The 16536-nt window shown below is 37.7% G+C and overlaps 1 protein-coding gene across 1 annotated transcript in view; it reads left to right on the plus strand.

Annotated features, from left to right (window-relative positions):
- oxct1a (3-oxoacid CoA transferase 1a) overlaps positions 1–16536 on the plus strand; it is a 91801-nt gene that overhangs the window by 53327 nt on the left and 21938 nt on the right. The window contains exon 13 of the mRNA XM_055161951.1: positions 11560–11649. Within this exon, the coding sequence (XP_055017926.1) occupies positions 11560–11649 (90 nt within the window). The remainder of the gene's footprint in view (positions 1–11559; positions 11650–16536) is intronic.

Here is a 16536-nt window from a genome sequence, read left to right on the forward strand (position 1 = left end):
ATGCAAATATTTTATTCAGTAAGGCATTTATTATATGTGAAGTAGAAGGTACTTGCAGAGAAAGTAACAAAAGTTGGAATAAAGTCTTCCAGTTTGTGTCAAGGCAACCCCAAAATAGAAAATTGCTGTTGAATTGTCAGAACATCTTAACTCAGCAATTTCCCTGTTTTCAAACATAGAAGAAGCCATCCAGACTTTTTTCTTTATACGTCCTTGCCTGGAGCTTGGTGCGAGCCTGTGTGGTGCCTGCCCCAGCCCCAGACTATTAAAATGCACTTAGCACATGGTAATGGCTAATCAGCGTGCTAATGAAGGAGCTGCTTTAGACTCTTTTGGAGCTACTTAAAACAGAAACACTTGATTTAGCTCAATTATTTCATATTTTGCATGTCAAATGAGGCAATAAGTATGATATTTTATTTTATTTTTTCCAAGAAGTCATGAATCATACAGATCTGAGTCCTTGGATAAGAGTTAAACATGTTCAGATTAAAAACTGTTTTGCTAATTTTGGTGATGATAATGGTAATGTTGATTTATTCACAATTACAAAAATATTTTCCATTATTTAGAACAAATTTATGTCTATATTTTGTGTTTTCGTTATTAATAAGTCTAAAAGCAGAATAAGCTCCTCACTTCAAGATGCTAGATTCTGTAGTTAAAACCTAAACAGGTTCTTTATGTTTAGTTCCTTATGCAGGTTTGGTATGGTCCTTTTCTATGGTTCTGATTTAGTGCTGGTTTAGTCCAGGGTAAGTACCAGAAGGATAAAGAGATTTGAAATAGTTGTTGAATAATGTTCACATATATTTTCACAGTTTGAATGTGTGATCTTGACATGCCATTTTTAATTGAAATTCCTTCAAAGTGAAAAGGGTAAAGTAGGACTCAAAAAAAGCCTTTTTCAATATATTATATTTCAAAATATAATAAAGTTGTCGGCTCTGTCGGATGCATTTAATTTACTGCAATATATAAAGCACATTAGCTGATGTTGTAATCATCTTTGTCGCTGTATTTTTCAGCTCAAATTTAATTAACTTAATTTGATTTTATATGGTTGGGACATTACTCTTCAAATGATAAAATATTTAGTTTTAGATTGTTAATTGCTATGATATTTTCATCATTCTGAAACCAACTGCCGTGCACAAAATTGGCGATTTTAGCCAAAAGAAAATAAAAAATTCATAGGTTGAATAAAGATAAAAAGATTGCCCGACATTCACTGGAAACAACTGAATAGATAACTGACATATATTGCATTTTAACACCCAACAGCCTCTTAAAAATCACATTTCCAAACATTTTTAGAGCCGTTTCTTGTTTTTCTCTCGTACTCATTGTACTGTGTTCCTCTCAAAACAATCCCTCTTGATTCAATTCAGTCCCTTTGAATGCCCACTCCATTGTCCTCCCGTCACTGTCTCTCTGATGTTTGTCATTAGTTGTCACGGTAACTGAAGCCATGTGATCGTCCGTCGCTATGTTAATAAATAGCGAGCAGAGCCATCGTGGAGGATTTAAGGCGGAGAGAAAGGGAAGCAGCGTTGGCACGTGGCGACTCTTGGATGTTGAAGGGGGTCATTTTCTCGTGCCCCTTCTGTGCACATGTGCGTCAAGTGAACATACGCACAGCAGGATGTAGTCTACTGTCGGCATGGCAACGTGACAAATGCCCAATAATCCAGTGGCCTTTAAATTTACGTGTGCATTTTCAGCCGTTAAGATATGAAAAGCCACTATTGACACTTTGCATCTGATGTCAGCAACGTTACCTGGGGGTGTGACGCTAACTGTAGGAAATGAGTTGTTTAAATCTATTTTGTGTTTGTTCTTTTGTTTTCAGACAATCTTAAAATTTTTTTGGTTATGTCCAGACTGCAGCCTGGAGTGACCCAAATCCAATTTTGTGGCCCCTATGCGACTTGTATCTGATCTTTTAATGACAGTCTGAACGACACAGATCCGACTTTTTCAAATGCGACCCAGGCCACTTGGATATGTTCTTCTAAAACGATACATATCCAATCTTTTGACATGCGACTTCAGTCTGAATGGCCAGGTTGCATTCATCCCACCTACCCATCAGGCTCGGAGTTTAGTCAATGGAGGGAAAGCGAGGTTTGAAAGTTAATTCATGTTTGGGGGGATCGCTGTATTCAGGCCAAATTGGAGGGATCTTATCGGAATAGGGCGTTTTTTGAAATAATTGCCAAATAAATGTTCGAGCGTGCTACAGGTGGTCCTGGCTCCAATGTCAATGAAAAATAAAGAGCCTGCGAGCCACATACAAGGAGGCTAAAGACACAAACAAATGAAGTAGATGTGGATGTGTAACCTGTCCATTTTACCAAGAAATGGACCGTATTTTGTGAGACAAGCCCAGCATTTAGGTGACTTCCATAAATACTGAGCATGCCTGCGGTGTGTGACATTGTCCTGTCCTGCGCATGTGTGACACTTTTGGGGCGTTTAAAGTTCACACTGGAGTTCACATACAAGTTGCATTTAATTGAAAATGTGAACAACCTCGCAAAAAAATTTTAATTCAGCCCTGCAGTCTGAATGGAGCCTTTGGCAGTATTTGATAATGTGTTCATTGTGCTTCCATGGTAACCGCCAAACATTCCATCATAGAGATACATGTAGAACACCCCCAGCAGTGCAGTGTCATGATCTGAAACCCAGCAATTTGTTAATACAGTTTGCCTAAAAAATGTGGTTTTATCTTCCTGGCTGTAGGCAACATTTTGAGAAATTTTTACCATTAAAATTATATATATTACATATATTTTGTTCAATTGATTTTCATTTTCAAGTCTTTTAGTCATAACCCATGGAGTAAAGCCATCATTATGAGTAGTTATATAACAGTAAATTATATGGTGGCTGTGTCTTTGCTGGTCTAAAAAGCACAACTCTAGACAAAGTATATTCCGAAAATACGATTGAAATGCTAATAGGACTTCCTGGAGTTGCATTATGACATTTGACAGTATGGATTGTCCATTCCTGCCGTTAGTTGGGCTAGATGATTTGGGACTATGATTGTGATTTTTCTGCCAAGCACAGTGATAGCGATTCAGTTTCAATTTACATTTTAAATACATCCAAGAGAATTGACAACAGGACTCAAATAGGAACTGACAACCTAATACAAGAATTCCAAGAATCTCAGAGCATGTTTATCTAAATTACTACTTACACAGAAAAAGACCCCGTGGAGGCAGGGAGGGCATCTGAAACACAGGGAGGACATCTGACACACAGGGACATTTCAGAATATGTTTGTTCAGATCTAAACTACAGGGTTAGCAGCTTTTACGCAGAATAAGATAAGATATTTTGTTGTTTGTAGAGTAAATTATGGTACTTCAGAAATTGCAGCCTTTGTGATTTGCTAATTGCATCCATTCAAATCAGATTGTCGTAGCTGTAAGAAGTGGATTTTTACTCACTTACCAATAACTAGGAATATAACGATATCCAAATCTCTTGGTATGATATTATCACGATATGCATCTCACGGTACGATATTTATTGCGATATTTTGGAGAGGCTGATATATTTGTAGATAGGATGCTTTTTTGCTTTTAAAATACCCTGACAAGATTTTGGTGTGAATTATTATTGTCATAATCCCAAGAATTCAAGTAAAAAAACATATTACTTCATGTTATCTGCGCTGAACTGTATCATGGGATATGTTGGTCCCGACGTTTTTAAGCTGTTGCTACTATAAAAAATGCATTTAAGCAAAGGAACTCGTAATTTGATGTATTGTGTGGCCCCATGATATTATTGTGAGACTTTTAACAATACAATATCACAATATTTTGGTTATTGTTACACACTGTTGGGCAAGTTACTTTAAAACTGTAATGTGTTATTTATTACTTATTACTGTCATTTCAAAGTAATTCGTTACATTACAATATTACTGTATTTAAAATGTAAGGCATTATATTACTATTGCATTACTTTAAGTTACTCTCACCAAAATAACTGCGAAAAAGCTGAACTTTTGAGCTGTATATGGACTGAACCAGGACTAAACAAGGTCTAAACCAGGACTAAACCAGAGCTGAACCAGGACTAAACCAGGACTATAACAGGACTAACCTCAGACTGATTCCAGGACTGAAGAGGAGGACTAAACCAGAACTGAACTAGGACTAAAACAGGACTCACTGTCAGGACAGGCTCGAAGGTGACCGCAGGAGAAAGGATCGGCTCTGCTCCGCACCTCATGGAGGTAAGAGCGGCTGTCGCCCGATCGCGCTTTATGGACCCTGCTGCTCAGGCTCGCGGTCCTAATTTCAGCAAGACCGCGAAAAGTGAACCGCGTTAGAGCGAGGGACGACTGTAAACCAGGTCTAAACCAGAAGTGACTCAGGTCTAAACAAGGTCTAAACAGCAGGTTGGTCCTTTCGCCCGCGGTTAACTGAAGGTCTATCCGGCCGCGTCTTCTGATTTTAGCGAATTTCTATGAAGAAAAACCCACCACTTCAATCCAGGTTAAAAAAGCACTGTAACGCGCGTTACTCACATTTGTACCGAGTAAAATATTACAATTTTTTCCCCTGTAATGCCTTACATTACTGCGTTACAGCAAAAATCAACGCATTACTGTAATACATTACTTTTATAATGCGTTACTCCCAACACTGTTGTTACATCCCTTTTTTTAATTAATCTTGATCAGGTCGTCAGTTTTGCATGATTTATACAGTACACTCACATGGGACCTTTCTCGTTTTCATACTATGTTTTTATAGATGCCATCTCAGCTGTACTTTATCTTAAAGGATTCATTTCTGTCCTTTTGGTTCTGCCCCAATGCTTCCCATAACCCCTATATTATAATCTTTCAAAACCATTATGCAAAGAAGGTCCATCACTTACATCTTCTCAAATGCTGATTTAATTACTGTGTAGGTAGACTACAGTACAACCGCCCAAGGCAATTATTAATTTCAAAGCATGAATAAAAGCAAGTCTAAAATGGATTCTGGTGAAGTATACATAGATCTGTAGGTAGAAGTGCATTTTAAAAGGTTTATGTGTAATTTTAAACAGATAATCCAAGCCGTTAAAATACCACGAGGCAGGATGTTATGGGGGAAATTTTGTCACGCTTCTTAGACACATTTGAGTCCTTGAAATGCGGGTGTGATTACTGTATTTAAATGCAGAAATAATTGAAAATGCCTGTAGATGTGTACTAGACTGTAGAATGTATTTTTCTTGATTTTGCACAATGAGAAACACTAATCACCAGTTAATTGGCAGCATAACTCTTTTCATATAAGGAAAACCAACATTTTAACATGTTTAACACACTCTGAGTCTTACCTATGTTTGCTTTCCACACTAAGTCACCTCACTCCCCCTTCAGACCTCTGTCACGTTACAATTTGCCTGCATCTCACTAATGAAACTACTGCACATCGCAAGTTGTAATGCGTTTTTCAAATCATGCATTTATATATTTATGGAGCATGGAAGATGTAGGCTTGTGAGCTGAGCATTGTACAGAATCTTACAACTAACTGTAAGGAAGGTTTGAATAAATTATGGAAACATGCATGGACGATGTCTAAAACCTCTTCAGGCATGTTTTTGATGAGGGAACTATGTTATAAAATTGAAGAAAGCTAAAAAAAAAAAAAAAAAAAAATCTAACTAAAGCATTTTGTGTAAGACCTCCTCTTTAAACAATAAACTAAGTGACAACAAAAGGAGCCTCACAATGTGTAAGTGTATAATACTGAATCAACATAAACGCAAATGCCTGAAGGCCAAGCCAAACTGGCAGTCACTAAATATTACAATAGCGACCTTTATTGTCTCAAATATAGGCCTGTAACAATAACAGATTTTGCTGGACGATTAATTGACCAAGAAATGATTGTGATAAATGATAATATTGACATTTTGAGACCATTTTCAACTAATATAATGGCAATGGAATACAAATGCAAATACACCCTTTCAAAGATCAATAAACTTTACTTTCTAAAGAACATTTAACACAGGAACTACAAGACAACCAAAAACAATACGCCTAACTAAAATAGACTTTTTAACATAAGAATAGCCTAATGTAGTTTTGCTTACAGCAAGGACTTGTTAACAAAAAATGCACTTGAATAAACCATTGTTGAACCAAACACAACCAGAACAATAAATAAATGGATTACTAAGTCTCTGTAACAAAATTGCCCTTAGAAATGATTTTAGTCATTGACTTACTAGGGAATACTGTGGCCCCTCTCTCTGTGGCTGCTGCTGTGAGCCTCGTCATTTTGGTCTTGAAGTGTTCTTATTAACCCGCTCTACATGATCCTATTTTGGTATTTTGTCTGTCAGAAAATCCTGTTCATAATATAAAGCCTGGCTCCTCACTTAGGCCACTTTTTCATACAGGGATTGCTGCACATGTCTCCTGCAGAAAGAGCTGCTGTCCTGTCTGGTATCGTGACGATGTCTTGTGGGAGTTCAGAGGATTTCAGGCTCTCCCGGTGGCGGGGCTAGTTGTGTCGGTCGGGCTGCTGGGGTTTGAGCCATTTCTTCTTGTTGTTTGCACGTTCGCTGCATTTGACACATGTGGCCGTTGAGACATATCCCACTCACTAGTGTTGATTTGACATCGTGACTTGTTTGGTCACACAGCAATGAACTGTTTTGGTGCTTTGATGGCGGCGCTAGCGTTGTGGCTTCATGTTAACCCGCACAGACAGCAGCGCTTTCTGCACTGTTTTGATGTACAAATAATGCGTTTCATACAGTCCATGTGATAAAGTCCATGCCCCTTTGGTCTATGGTGGCAGGTTCGTTCAAGAGTCAGGAAACTAATAGAGAGCAAAGCCTTTTGACACAGACACTTTGGTAGAGAGAGAGAGACAAGTAAAGCAAACAAGCATGCAAATAGAAATGATCACAGCCGGAAAAGTTATCGAGCTCATTAGAAGTTACCGATTAACGATTTATTTATTATCATTATAGACCTACACAAATACAAAGTACTGCACACTAGGGTTGTATTCCGTTCGATTAATCGGTTGATGGTGTCCTGGTCAACCAATATTTGTATTAGTCGATTTGTGTTGTTGTATTAGATTATAAAGATTTAAAAGGGATCAAGTAGCCAATTGATAGACAGAAACACTGACATTTAACAAAGTGATTGGCCAATTTTCTCTGCCAAGGAAAGATCCAAAAATGTGCTAACTATTTGAAATCCTTGATTTTCTTTCTCAGCGAATATCTTGTTTATGTGGGTTTAAATGATGGCAGTCTTGACAGTACCCACTAAAATAGCATCTGGCATCCGTCCTCTTCTCACATGTGTTTGTTTAAATCAGATCCTTTTCAGCAAATGGCATTTTTACTTTTTAGCATTTACTTTTTATTGTTTCTTATGCTCAGTTCTGTTTTCTCTGTGGCCTATTTAATAAACCATGTGTATTACAATCCTACCTCTAACAACTTCAACAGAATTCTTCAAAAGCAGTGCAAATAAACATACTTGGGCACTCTTAATTAATCCTCTTAGACATGCTTCGTTTTTACTTAGCATTTTCACTTTTTCCTCCTTCCCTGCATCTCCAGCTGCAAGTGAAAAGTGCAGATTAGAAGCAACAAATAGGCCCAAACTGAGTCGTTAGAAAATTAAAACCTGTGGGACCTGTAGCCAGAGCAGTCAAGTTAATACAGTCAAAACCACTTTAATGAAACAGCCACTTGTGAACAGCTTTAGTGCAGATTTTCTCATTGTAAATTATTCTTGCTGGTTTCTGGTCCAATCTTAAAGGTGCATTGTGTAACTTTTCTGGTTCGCTCAGTCCTTTTCTTCATAGAGATATTATTCCTTTGCGTGGAATGTGCCGTAATGTGGTCTTAGACTCATCTATTTACATAAAAATAAGCATATGATGCCATCAAGCTAAGTTACAGGCCAGATCTATGGAAAGGTGACCACGCTCACAGTAAGAATGCATTATTTGTAGATGTATTTTTGAGCAATAAAAAACAACTTTTATTGAATGAATGCGAGATGGATATGTTTAATCGTGTACTGTGGAATATTCCAGACAAAGCTATAACATCATCACAGATACAAGCAGGTAGCGGACCCTTCCCATTAAAGTTACACAGTGCACCTTTAAAGCTGTAGCTGTACTCTGTTTTACCCGTGTATCTGAGCTAAATATGTCTACAGAACAGATTTATTATAGTAATAACTCAAAATTAACCGATATGGATTTTTTCTGGGGTGACAATCATCTCTTCTCCGCACTTTATTAAAACAAGATGTCTTTTTGTTGCCATCTGTGCTGAAGTAACTATTTATTCTAGAGTCAGGAGTTTAGTTCAGTCTAGGGCCTTTACACGAGAATGCTTCCAGGTAAAACACAACAAAATATTTTATCTGAAGTGCCTTTTGTTTAGACGGTGATGGCGTTTTTGAGGCTTAAAAACGCAAAAATTGAAACCATCCTCTAGAGTGGAAACATTTAATATGCTTTACGGTAGTGTTTCCGTCTACACTGCCCAAGACGCAAAACTCAGGTCACATACATGTTTACGTCACATACATACAGTACACAGAAACCTGGCATGCATACTCAATCGATTTCCACACACTTTTGCATCACCATATGCACGCAGATTTCCTCCCAAAAACGCTTGTCTTAACTCTGAATAAAAAGTGAAGACACAACGCCACTTTTGTGCCTTCTGTTCAGACCGTCATCATATAAACATAGCCTTAGTTTAGTTTAGTTTAGTTTGGTTTAGTTTAGGCGTCACATGAGCGGGAGGTGTTGGGAGGCTTTTGGAGATTTTGCGCCAATGAGCACAGACCATTGAAAACAACACAACACTGACTTTGGTTCATCTTCCATGACCCACACAGTGGAAACACATTGAAGAACCTTAAAATTTCTCAAAATGGCATGACCTTCTATATAAATCCTCTGTATAGCACATAGAGGTAACTAGGTTTTCTGATCTCGATTGAACAAAACAAAAGACCATGTTTGATGTCTGAATGTCTCAGTAATGATTGACCCATTTTCAAGATGTATTTGAATGAAAATGCGTCCCTTGCAGTCTATATGGCTGTATCGATTGTTGGTGTCAAAGCTGTTCGTGTGCGTTCTATTATGAGGTTAGACGGTGTGACCTCTACAGGCTGACTCCAGCGCTGCAGCTGTCACAAAGTGCATTAACATTGATCAGGAGGAGGACACTCAACATGTGGATTAATGGCCTGTCATGGTTTATGGCCCCAAAGGATAATCTTTTACTTCTGAAATGGTCTAAAAATAAACGTTGGCTGTGACATTGACCGTATGACAAAGAGCTTTTGAGCTGTAGAACCTGTTAAATGTGTCTATACTGAAGGATCTGAGAGGTAAAATGCTGCTTAAAGGTGCATTGTGTAACTTTTTAGGTGCATGGTTCGTTAAATGCTTTTCTCCATGGAGATATTATTGCTTTGTTTGTAATGTTTCACGGTATAGTAGTAAACCTTTCTATCTTCATGGAGACCAAACCTGACCCAAGTTACAGGTCAGATATGTGAAGAGGCAAACCCGCTCACAAGTTAGAATGCCTGTTTTTCTAGGTATTTTTGAGCTATAAAATCATCTGCAATTTAATAAATGTAATGATTTTTCTTTACTTACATGATGCATTTATTTAGCATTTCTTTCTAAAAAAAAAAAAAAAAAGAACAAAAAACACTTTGTTATTGATAATTTAAACAAAACTTTCAAATTGAAAATAAATTCAGGCTACAAACATGTACCTTTTTGTGATGTATAAAACATAAAATGAATAAAGTATACTTGAAATAAGGCATAGAAAAACATAAATGTATGCAAAGTATATTTATACTTTATATCCAACTGTTATTATTTATGTAAAAAATATCCCAAAATAAACGTTGTTAAGCTTTAAATAGTTTCAACTCGATTATATGAATTTGGAGATCATTTGACACACAAATTGAAATTGCAATCAAAATTTGATTAATTGCACAGCTTTGCTACATAAGTACTATAGTATATATTTCCCCCTCACAATCTCTTCTCCCTGGTGCATACTTGGGTAAATGCCATATTTGTGCTGGTATGTATTTGTACTACCAGCAGACCCCCTTTCACTTGCCATCTTAAATATAATCAAGAATGTGTTTCCAGACTTGGTTTGTGATTGTCTTGGCTCTGGAGTACTATCTGCAGAGCCCAGCTGGCCTCCCCAGAGGGCCTGAGCCTCTGACGCTCCTCTCTGGGTGTACTGTATGTCCCGGGGTTATCCAGCCTCAGCTCCACGCCTCTGTGCATGATTGATGAGCAAATGGGATTTTAATTCAGTTACTCAGATGTCACCCTGCAGCCATATCTGTGTGGCAGCCTCACATTTGGAAATGTGCTTTATTAGAAACAACGAGGAGACCAAGATGGATTCAAGTCAAAGCATCACTTCACTTTTTGAACTGGACTAAGCATTTCCTTCAGTCTGCATTGTTCATTGTAGGTCTCTGTTTGAACTTTCTAAAGTCAATAATTTTACAGTAAATTGTTGAATTCACATATCATTTGTCATTTCAATGTCTACCTGATACTAATCTTCTGGTTTGAACATCGCTCCCTTTTATCAAGAAAAATGTCCTCAGCTCCAACAAGATTTTAGAGGTGCAATCCTTTCTGGTGGAGGTCTGCCACTTGTCTCCACTGAGATTGATTTCCTTTGTCTTGTATTGTGCTAGCATTTCTTCCAGTTCTGTGTTTTGATTAAAAAAAATTTTCTTCAAAACACACATTCTTACTTCTGCAAAGCTCTGACTTGAAACGTGATCTGCTGGCATCTCCTGCTCTACCTCTCCTAGATGGATAATGATGGATAATGTCATACTGTGGAACATTATAAAACAAAGCAAAAAAAAATCTCTTTGGAGAAAAACAGGTAATCTCTAAGGAAAAAAGCAGGTAGCGACCCTCCTCCCCAAAATATCTTAGCAAGTGCTGTTTACTTTGTCACATTTTTATTTGAATAGATGACCCAGACTCTCACACACCAGTCTAGTCACCACTCTTATGTCTAGAGGTATTTTATCACAATAATATATATTTTTTGTTTCATCTATCTCATTTTTTGCTTTTTTTAAAATTCTAGATATAAACCCCAGATGACATCTTAAGTCTTATTTTCACGGATCCTTTTCCAATATGCTGAAAAGTAATCAAACAACCTACTCTGTCTTCTCTGCCTTTGTCTCTCGCAGAAAGATAGCCACTATAATTGGTGTCTTGTAAATCTTTTAATGTCTAGGATTGCTATTTTAATCTAAGGCATCATTTCCCTTCTGGTCTAGTTTGAAGATACTTTTTAAGGGCTATTTAATGAGGGATAAAACTTGAAGACAGTGAAAATAACACATTTCTTCTGACGTCATTCGCCATCTTGGGTTCACTTATCTCACAAAAGCTGTTCTTTCTGTACTCAGGCTTTGTCTAATGGCCAATTTGCGTGTGTTTGCAGGGTAAAATGGTGAAGGGGATGGGCGGTGCCATGGATCTCGTGGCCAGCGCTGGGACAAAGGTAGTGGTCACCATGGAGCACTCAGCTAAGGTTGGTATCCCAGTGACCCTTAATGTGTGTGATGTTTGTTTAACGATCAAGGCTTAAAATAATGAGTCAAACCACGAGTGATGTGAGGTGCACGGAGCTCATTTAATGAATGGGTCAGATGTGAAAAAGAAAGATTTATTTTATCTGCTTTTTACACCGATTACAGTGAAGCAACAAGAGACAGCTAAAAAGGAGAATAGGGAACATGAAGGAAAGCTATTTGTGCAAAAATATATAATAGTATAAAATATGATAATATATGAGAACTAATAGTAGGCAGTAGTATTACTATTAGTAGTAGTACATTGCATTTTTCATTCCTTTTACATACTTCTTTGTAGAAAAATAAATATAAAAACAAGCCAATCATTAGAACAATTTTTAAAATTTTATTCATCACAAAGATTTGACGACCCAAACAGCCCATTTCCCTTCTGCTCTTAATTAGGCCACTTCAGATTGGTACTCTTCTCCTTCACTTGTTTTCCCAAGAGACAGTCAAGAAGCAGAGTTGGGAAAATTAGTGAAATTTGTTATAATATTAATTTTATATTTGAGGACTCTGAGTAATAGTCTGTTCTGTAATAGGCTTAATTAAATTATGCATTATTTCAGTAATGGTAATAATAATAATAACCCTGTCGGCCCCATTGACCCCCAGTTACTCATGCACACACTACATTCATACCATATATAGTGGGAACTCTGTCTTGCACAAGTACACAGCAATAGTCTGCACTGGTCCCAGTTGGCATTAAATGACAGACTTTTGAACCACAGTGGGTAAACACCTAGCCTGATTCATCAGCCGGTTTCATTTTGTGGAAACCGTCTGACCTCACAGCTTTAGGATTCATTCACTCGATGGTAGGCAGGTACTTTTTTTATTTAACCAGTTGCTGCTATTTGGTCATGCCACTAATGGGGCTAAGTGATACATTAAGCTTTTCCCAAATCCCATAGGAAGAAGGGGAATAACGTCTTTCCCCTTGATAAAATTCAACAAACATTCTCTTTGTTTTGTCTTTAAATCCTCGCTCTTGGGAATCGTTGCCAACACAGAATGTATGGCTTCGTCTACATCCATCTCGACCTCCTTATTTACTGTTGTGCTGTACCACACGGCTCTTCACTGTTTGGTCGGTGCGTGGTCTACAACTTCCGGGGTTCTTGCAAACCATCTAGTGTATTCCAATTCCTGACCTAGTTGCTGGAGAGAAATGAAATTGAGTGGAGGCAGTAGGTGGCGTCAGCCTGGCTAGTAAACACCAGTCTTTGGACGATTTTAATCAAATACTAACTTTAGTTTTTTGTTGTTTTTGTTCTTTTGATAAAATTAGTTCCCTTTCTGACTTCCAAAATATACAAAAATATAAAAACAAGGCAGTTTTTCAAACAACTTTTTAAAATAAACATATTTGACAACCAAACGGCCCATTTCCCCTCCGCTCTCATCCAGGCCACTCCAGATTGGTACTTTCCTCCTCCTCTTGTATCTCCAGCAGCCAAACCCCTCTCCACATCCTGCTGTAATGAGTGTGAGTGTTCAGCCTGATTAGGGATAATTCTCTTAATGGTTTGTGTAATGTCTTTTTAGCACAGTGCAGTACATCACATATACGCGGGCTATCTTCACTTCGAAATCAGATCTTGAATTGATGCAATACACAAGCAGCCAATAAAATATAGTTTGTTTCTAATAAACTATGTTCTTTAATATTTCCATCTAAACAAAGTTGATAATTGACTTTTTAGTAATAATAAGAATGCGATTGTTCTTATGTCACACCTCTTTAAAATGTCAAAGTTATGTGTTTTTGAGTCTTTGCATGTTCATAATGATGTCCATAGATGCCTTGGAGCAGACTGACGAGTTTGTGGCTTTTGTTTTGTGCCTATGGTTTTTTCTAACATCATCACTCTTACTCTCATTCATTCATTTGGTGAAACATGGATCAGTTAATATCAGGGCAAAGATACACTAGGATAGGCACGCATATGGTTTAAATAAATTTTAGTTTTATATTATTACATAAAAAATTATTACAAAAATGCTGTAGGCTTTTGATATGTAATTTGAGCAAATATAATTATAGAATCAATGGATATTGTTAGCAATTTTAGCCACTAACATGCCTCTGCTAATCAATTACCTGTGTGGGTTTACATCAATACAATGTAATGCCGTTCATGTCCGCGTCATGCAGCTGTGCACATCTGGCACAGCGAGCAGCTAAACTCAAGTGGATACTGGAGCAACATTTTATCCTCTAAGCCGTTGGACAAAGCTTGAGGCAGAAGAAAACTGAGAGGAGGACAATTAGAGATGCCACTTTCAAGCATGTCTTTTACAAAACCATTTTCGTTTTATTTAACCTTTTGTTACGCAGTTATGGAAAAATGATATATCTTCTTCATGACAAATAATCCGTTTGCAAAGCCCAGTGACTTTTTGGAATACAGAAAAAAGATGTATTCTTGTTACAGCAGGTATGGACACACAGGACCACACACCAACAGCTTTTTGGCATATATAGAATTATAAAGCTACATACATATTAAAGCAGAGTGACTTTTGTAATAAAGCACTTTTCTAAACACTCAAAGATGCTGTACAAAGTATACAATTAAAGAAATAATAGACAAAATATGATTTAAAAGCAGGCTAGACATTAAACGTGGCTCTAAATAGATGGGTTTCAAGCAGTTTCTTGAAGTTGAAGAGTTCAGTGCGGTCACAGATTTGCTCAGGTAAAGAGTTCCAGAGGGTGGGGGCGGCGATGGAGAATGCTCTGTGTCCCAGGTTTGGAGCTTGGTCCTACAGGGGAAGGACAGGACACTGGCATCAGAGGAATGGAGGGAGCGGGATAGAGTGTGGGGGTGCAGCAGGTCCAAGAGGTAGGATGGGACCTGGTTGTGGAGGGCTTTGAAAGTGATGAGGAGGACTTTGAAGTGGATGCGCTGAGGGATGGAGAGCCAGTGGAGGTTTTGGAGCACAGGAGTGATATGTTCGTGGGACCCGGGTGTATGTGAGGAGGCAGGCAGCGGAGTTTTGAATGTTTTACAGTTTATTTAGAGCTTTTGAGGGTGTGCCATAAAAAATGCTATTGCAGTAGTCAATTCTGGAGCTGATGGATGCATGGATTAAGGTTTCTGTAGCAGACAAATTGAGAGATGGATGGAGTCAGGCAATGTTTTTGAGCTGGAAAAATGCAGTCTGGGTTATTTCTTTAATGTGGAATTCAAATGAGACTTTGAGGTTGAGGAGGACGCTAAGGTTACTGATGAGTGGGAAAGGAGTGAGTGAAGTGTTGTCAAAATGAGACAGAAGTTTGAGGTGGGTCTGGTGAGATTTTTTGGACTAAAGTGGGATGTTCGTCTATGGTTACTGTTGTTACGGTTGAAGGGCACATGTTTCTAACCTGTAAAATGGTTTCCTGACTTTTTTGTGAACATGTGAAAAATGCACAAGAAAATGATTATTTTTCAACTATAAATACATCTTAATTAATAAAAGAGTGTGTATAAACAGTACAGTTCATTTGTATAAGTTCAAATCTTTGGTCGAATTGTATTTTCATGGCTTCATCAGTTTCCCATTATATGTGATATTTTGAGGACATTTCCCCACTCAAAAGATATAATATATAGGTATAATCATAATCATAATCATAATGAATTAGTTTTATATAGAACTTTTCTAGACACTCAAAGTCACTTTACAATTTGGTGCATTATTCATTCACACCACACTCAGTGATTGAAGCGAGGCTGCCAATCTGCTCCTTCAACTATCACCATGACACACACACACCACTTTCATACTAGACAATGTGGGTGAAGTGTCTTGCTTAAGGACACAAGTACAGTTTTTATCAGTGGCGCCCCACTGTGACTCTTGGAATTCCCAGTGGTCTCCCATCTAAGTACTAACCAGGCCCAGCCCTGCTTAGCGTCTGACATCTGACGAGATCAGACTTTGACAGGGTTTGGCCAAGTACTGCTGTCATAGCACTGTTAATTGCTCTGACAGCAGTACTAATGTCTAATTAAATCCACACATTTAAAGAAGACCTATTGTACTTGTGCCTGCTATATATCTATAATCTTTGACACCTCAGGATCGGGTTTGCACATTTAAAAACACAATATTGATCTAAAACAATGTAATAAAAGAAACAAATCCACTGACTTCTGCGATAGAAAAATGCGTTGCTCAGTGGGAGCTGACGTCGCCATAAACGTCATCACAAGTCGGCACCTTCTATGGATAGCTACTCATCACAGCACTTATGTTTTTTTGTTCAGTCGTACCCAAATGTTCTTCAATTTGTTTTTTTTCCCAACGAGCTAGGCAAAATGGGGAGAGAATTCAAGTCAAAACAAATACAACAGTTTTGTGTTCAAGGTTATTCATATAAAAGTAGAATTCTGTTGTGCTCGTGTTGTTAAGGCCAGTGTTGCTGTGGGAGATGAGCATTGATTGCACGACTCCTCACCACCGCTGGTTTACTATCCATGGGTTTCAGAATGCTAAGAATTTAGGACCACTGTTATAGTGATTAACAATTAAAATGATGTAAAGAATCAATTTTTTTAATGGAAAAATGTCCTAAAATTCCGTAAGTGATGGCTGTTAAAATGCATATTTTATTTTGTAATACAGTGAGTTCTTTAGTCCAGTCACTAATAGAAATGACCAGTTTGAACATTTGTGAAATTACCTATTGGATATTTCACAGGAAAGTACAAGGTAATCAATATGGAAATCTGGTTCTTGTTCCTTATCCTGGAGTATGACACCATCAAATTATAAATTCGGAAAACCACCAATAGCAGGAAGCATAAAGCCCCTATATTACTCTATTTTCGAATTTATGTTATAAT

The sequence above is a fragment of the Boleophthalmus pectinirostris genome, unplaced genomic scaffold (genome assembly GCF_026225935.1).
Source record: "Boleophthalmus pectinirostris isolate CB_2022bp ecotype Guang Dong unplaced genomic scaffold, ASM2622593v1 HiC_scaffold_4, whole genome shotgun sequence".
Lineage (NCBI taxonomy): Eukaryota > Metazoa > Chordata > Actinopteri > Gobiiformes > Gobiidae > Boleophthalmus > Boleophthalmus pectinirostris.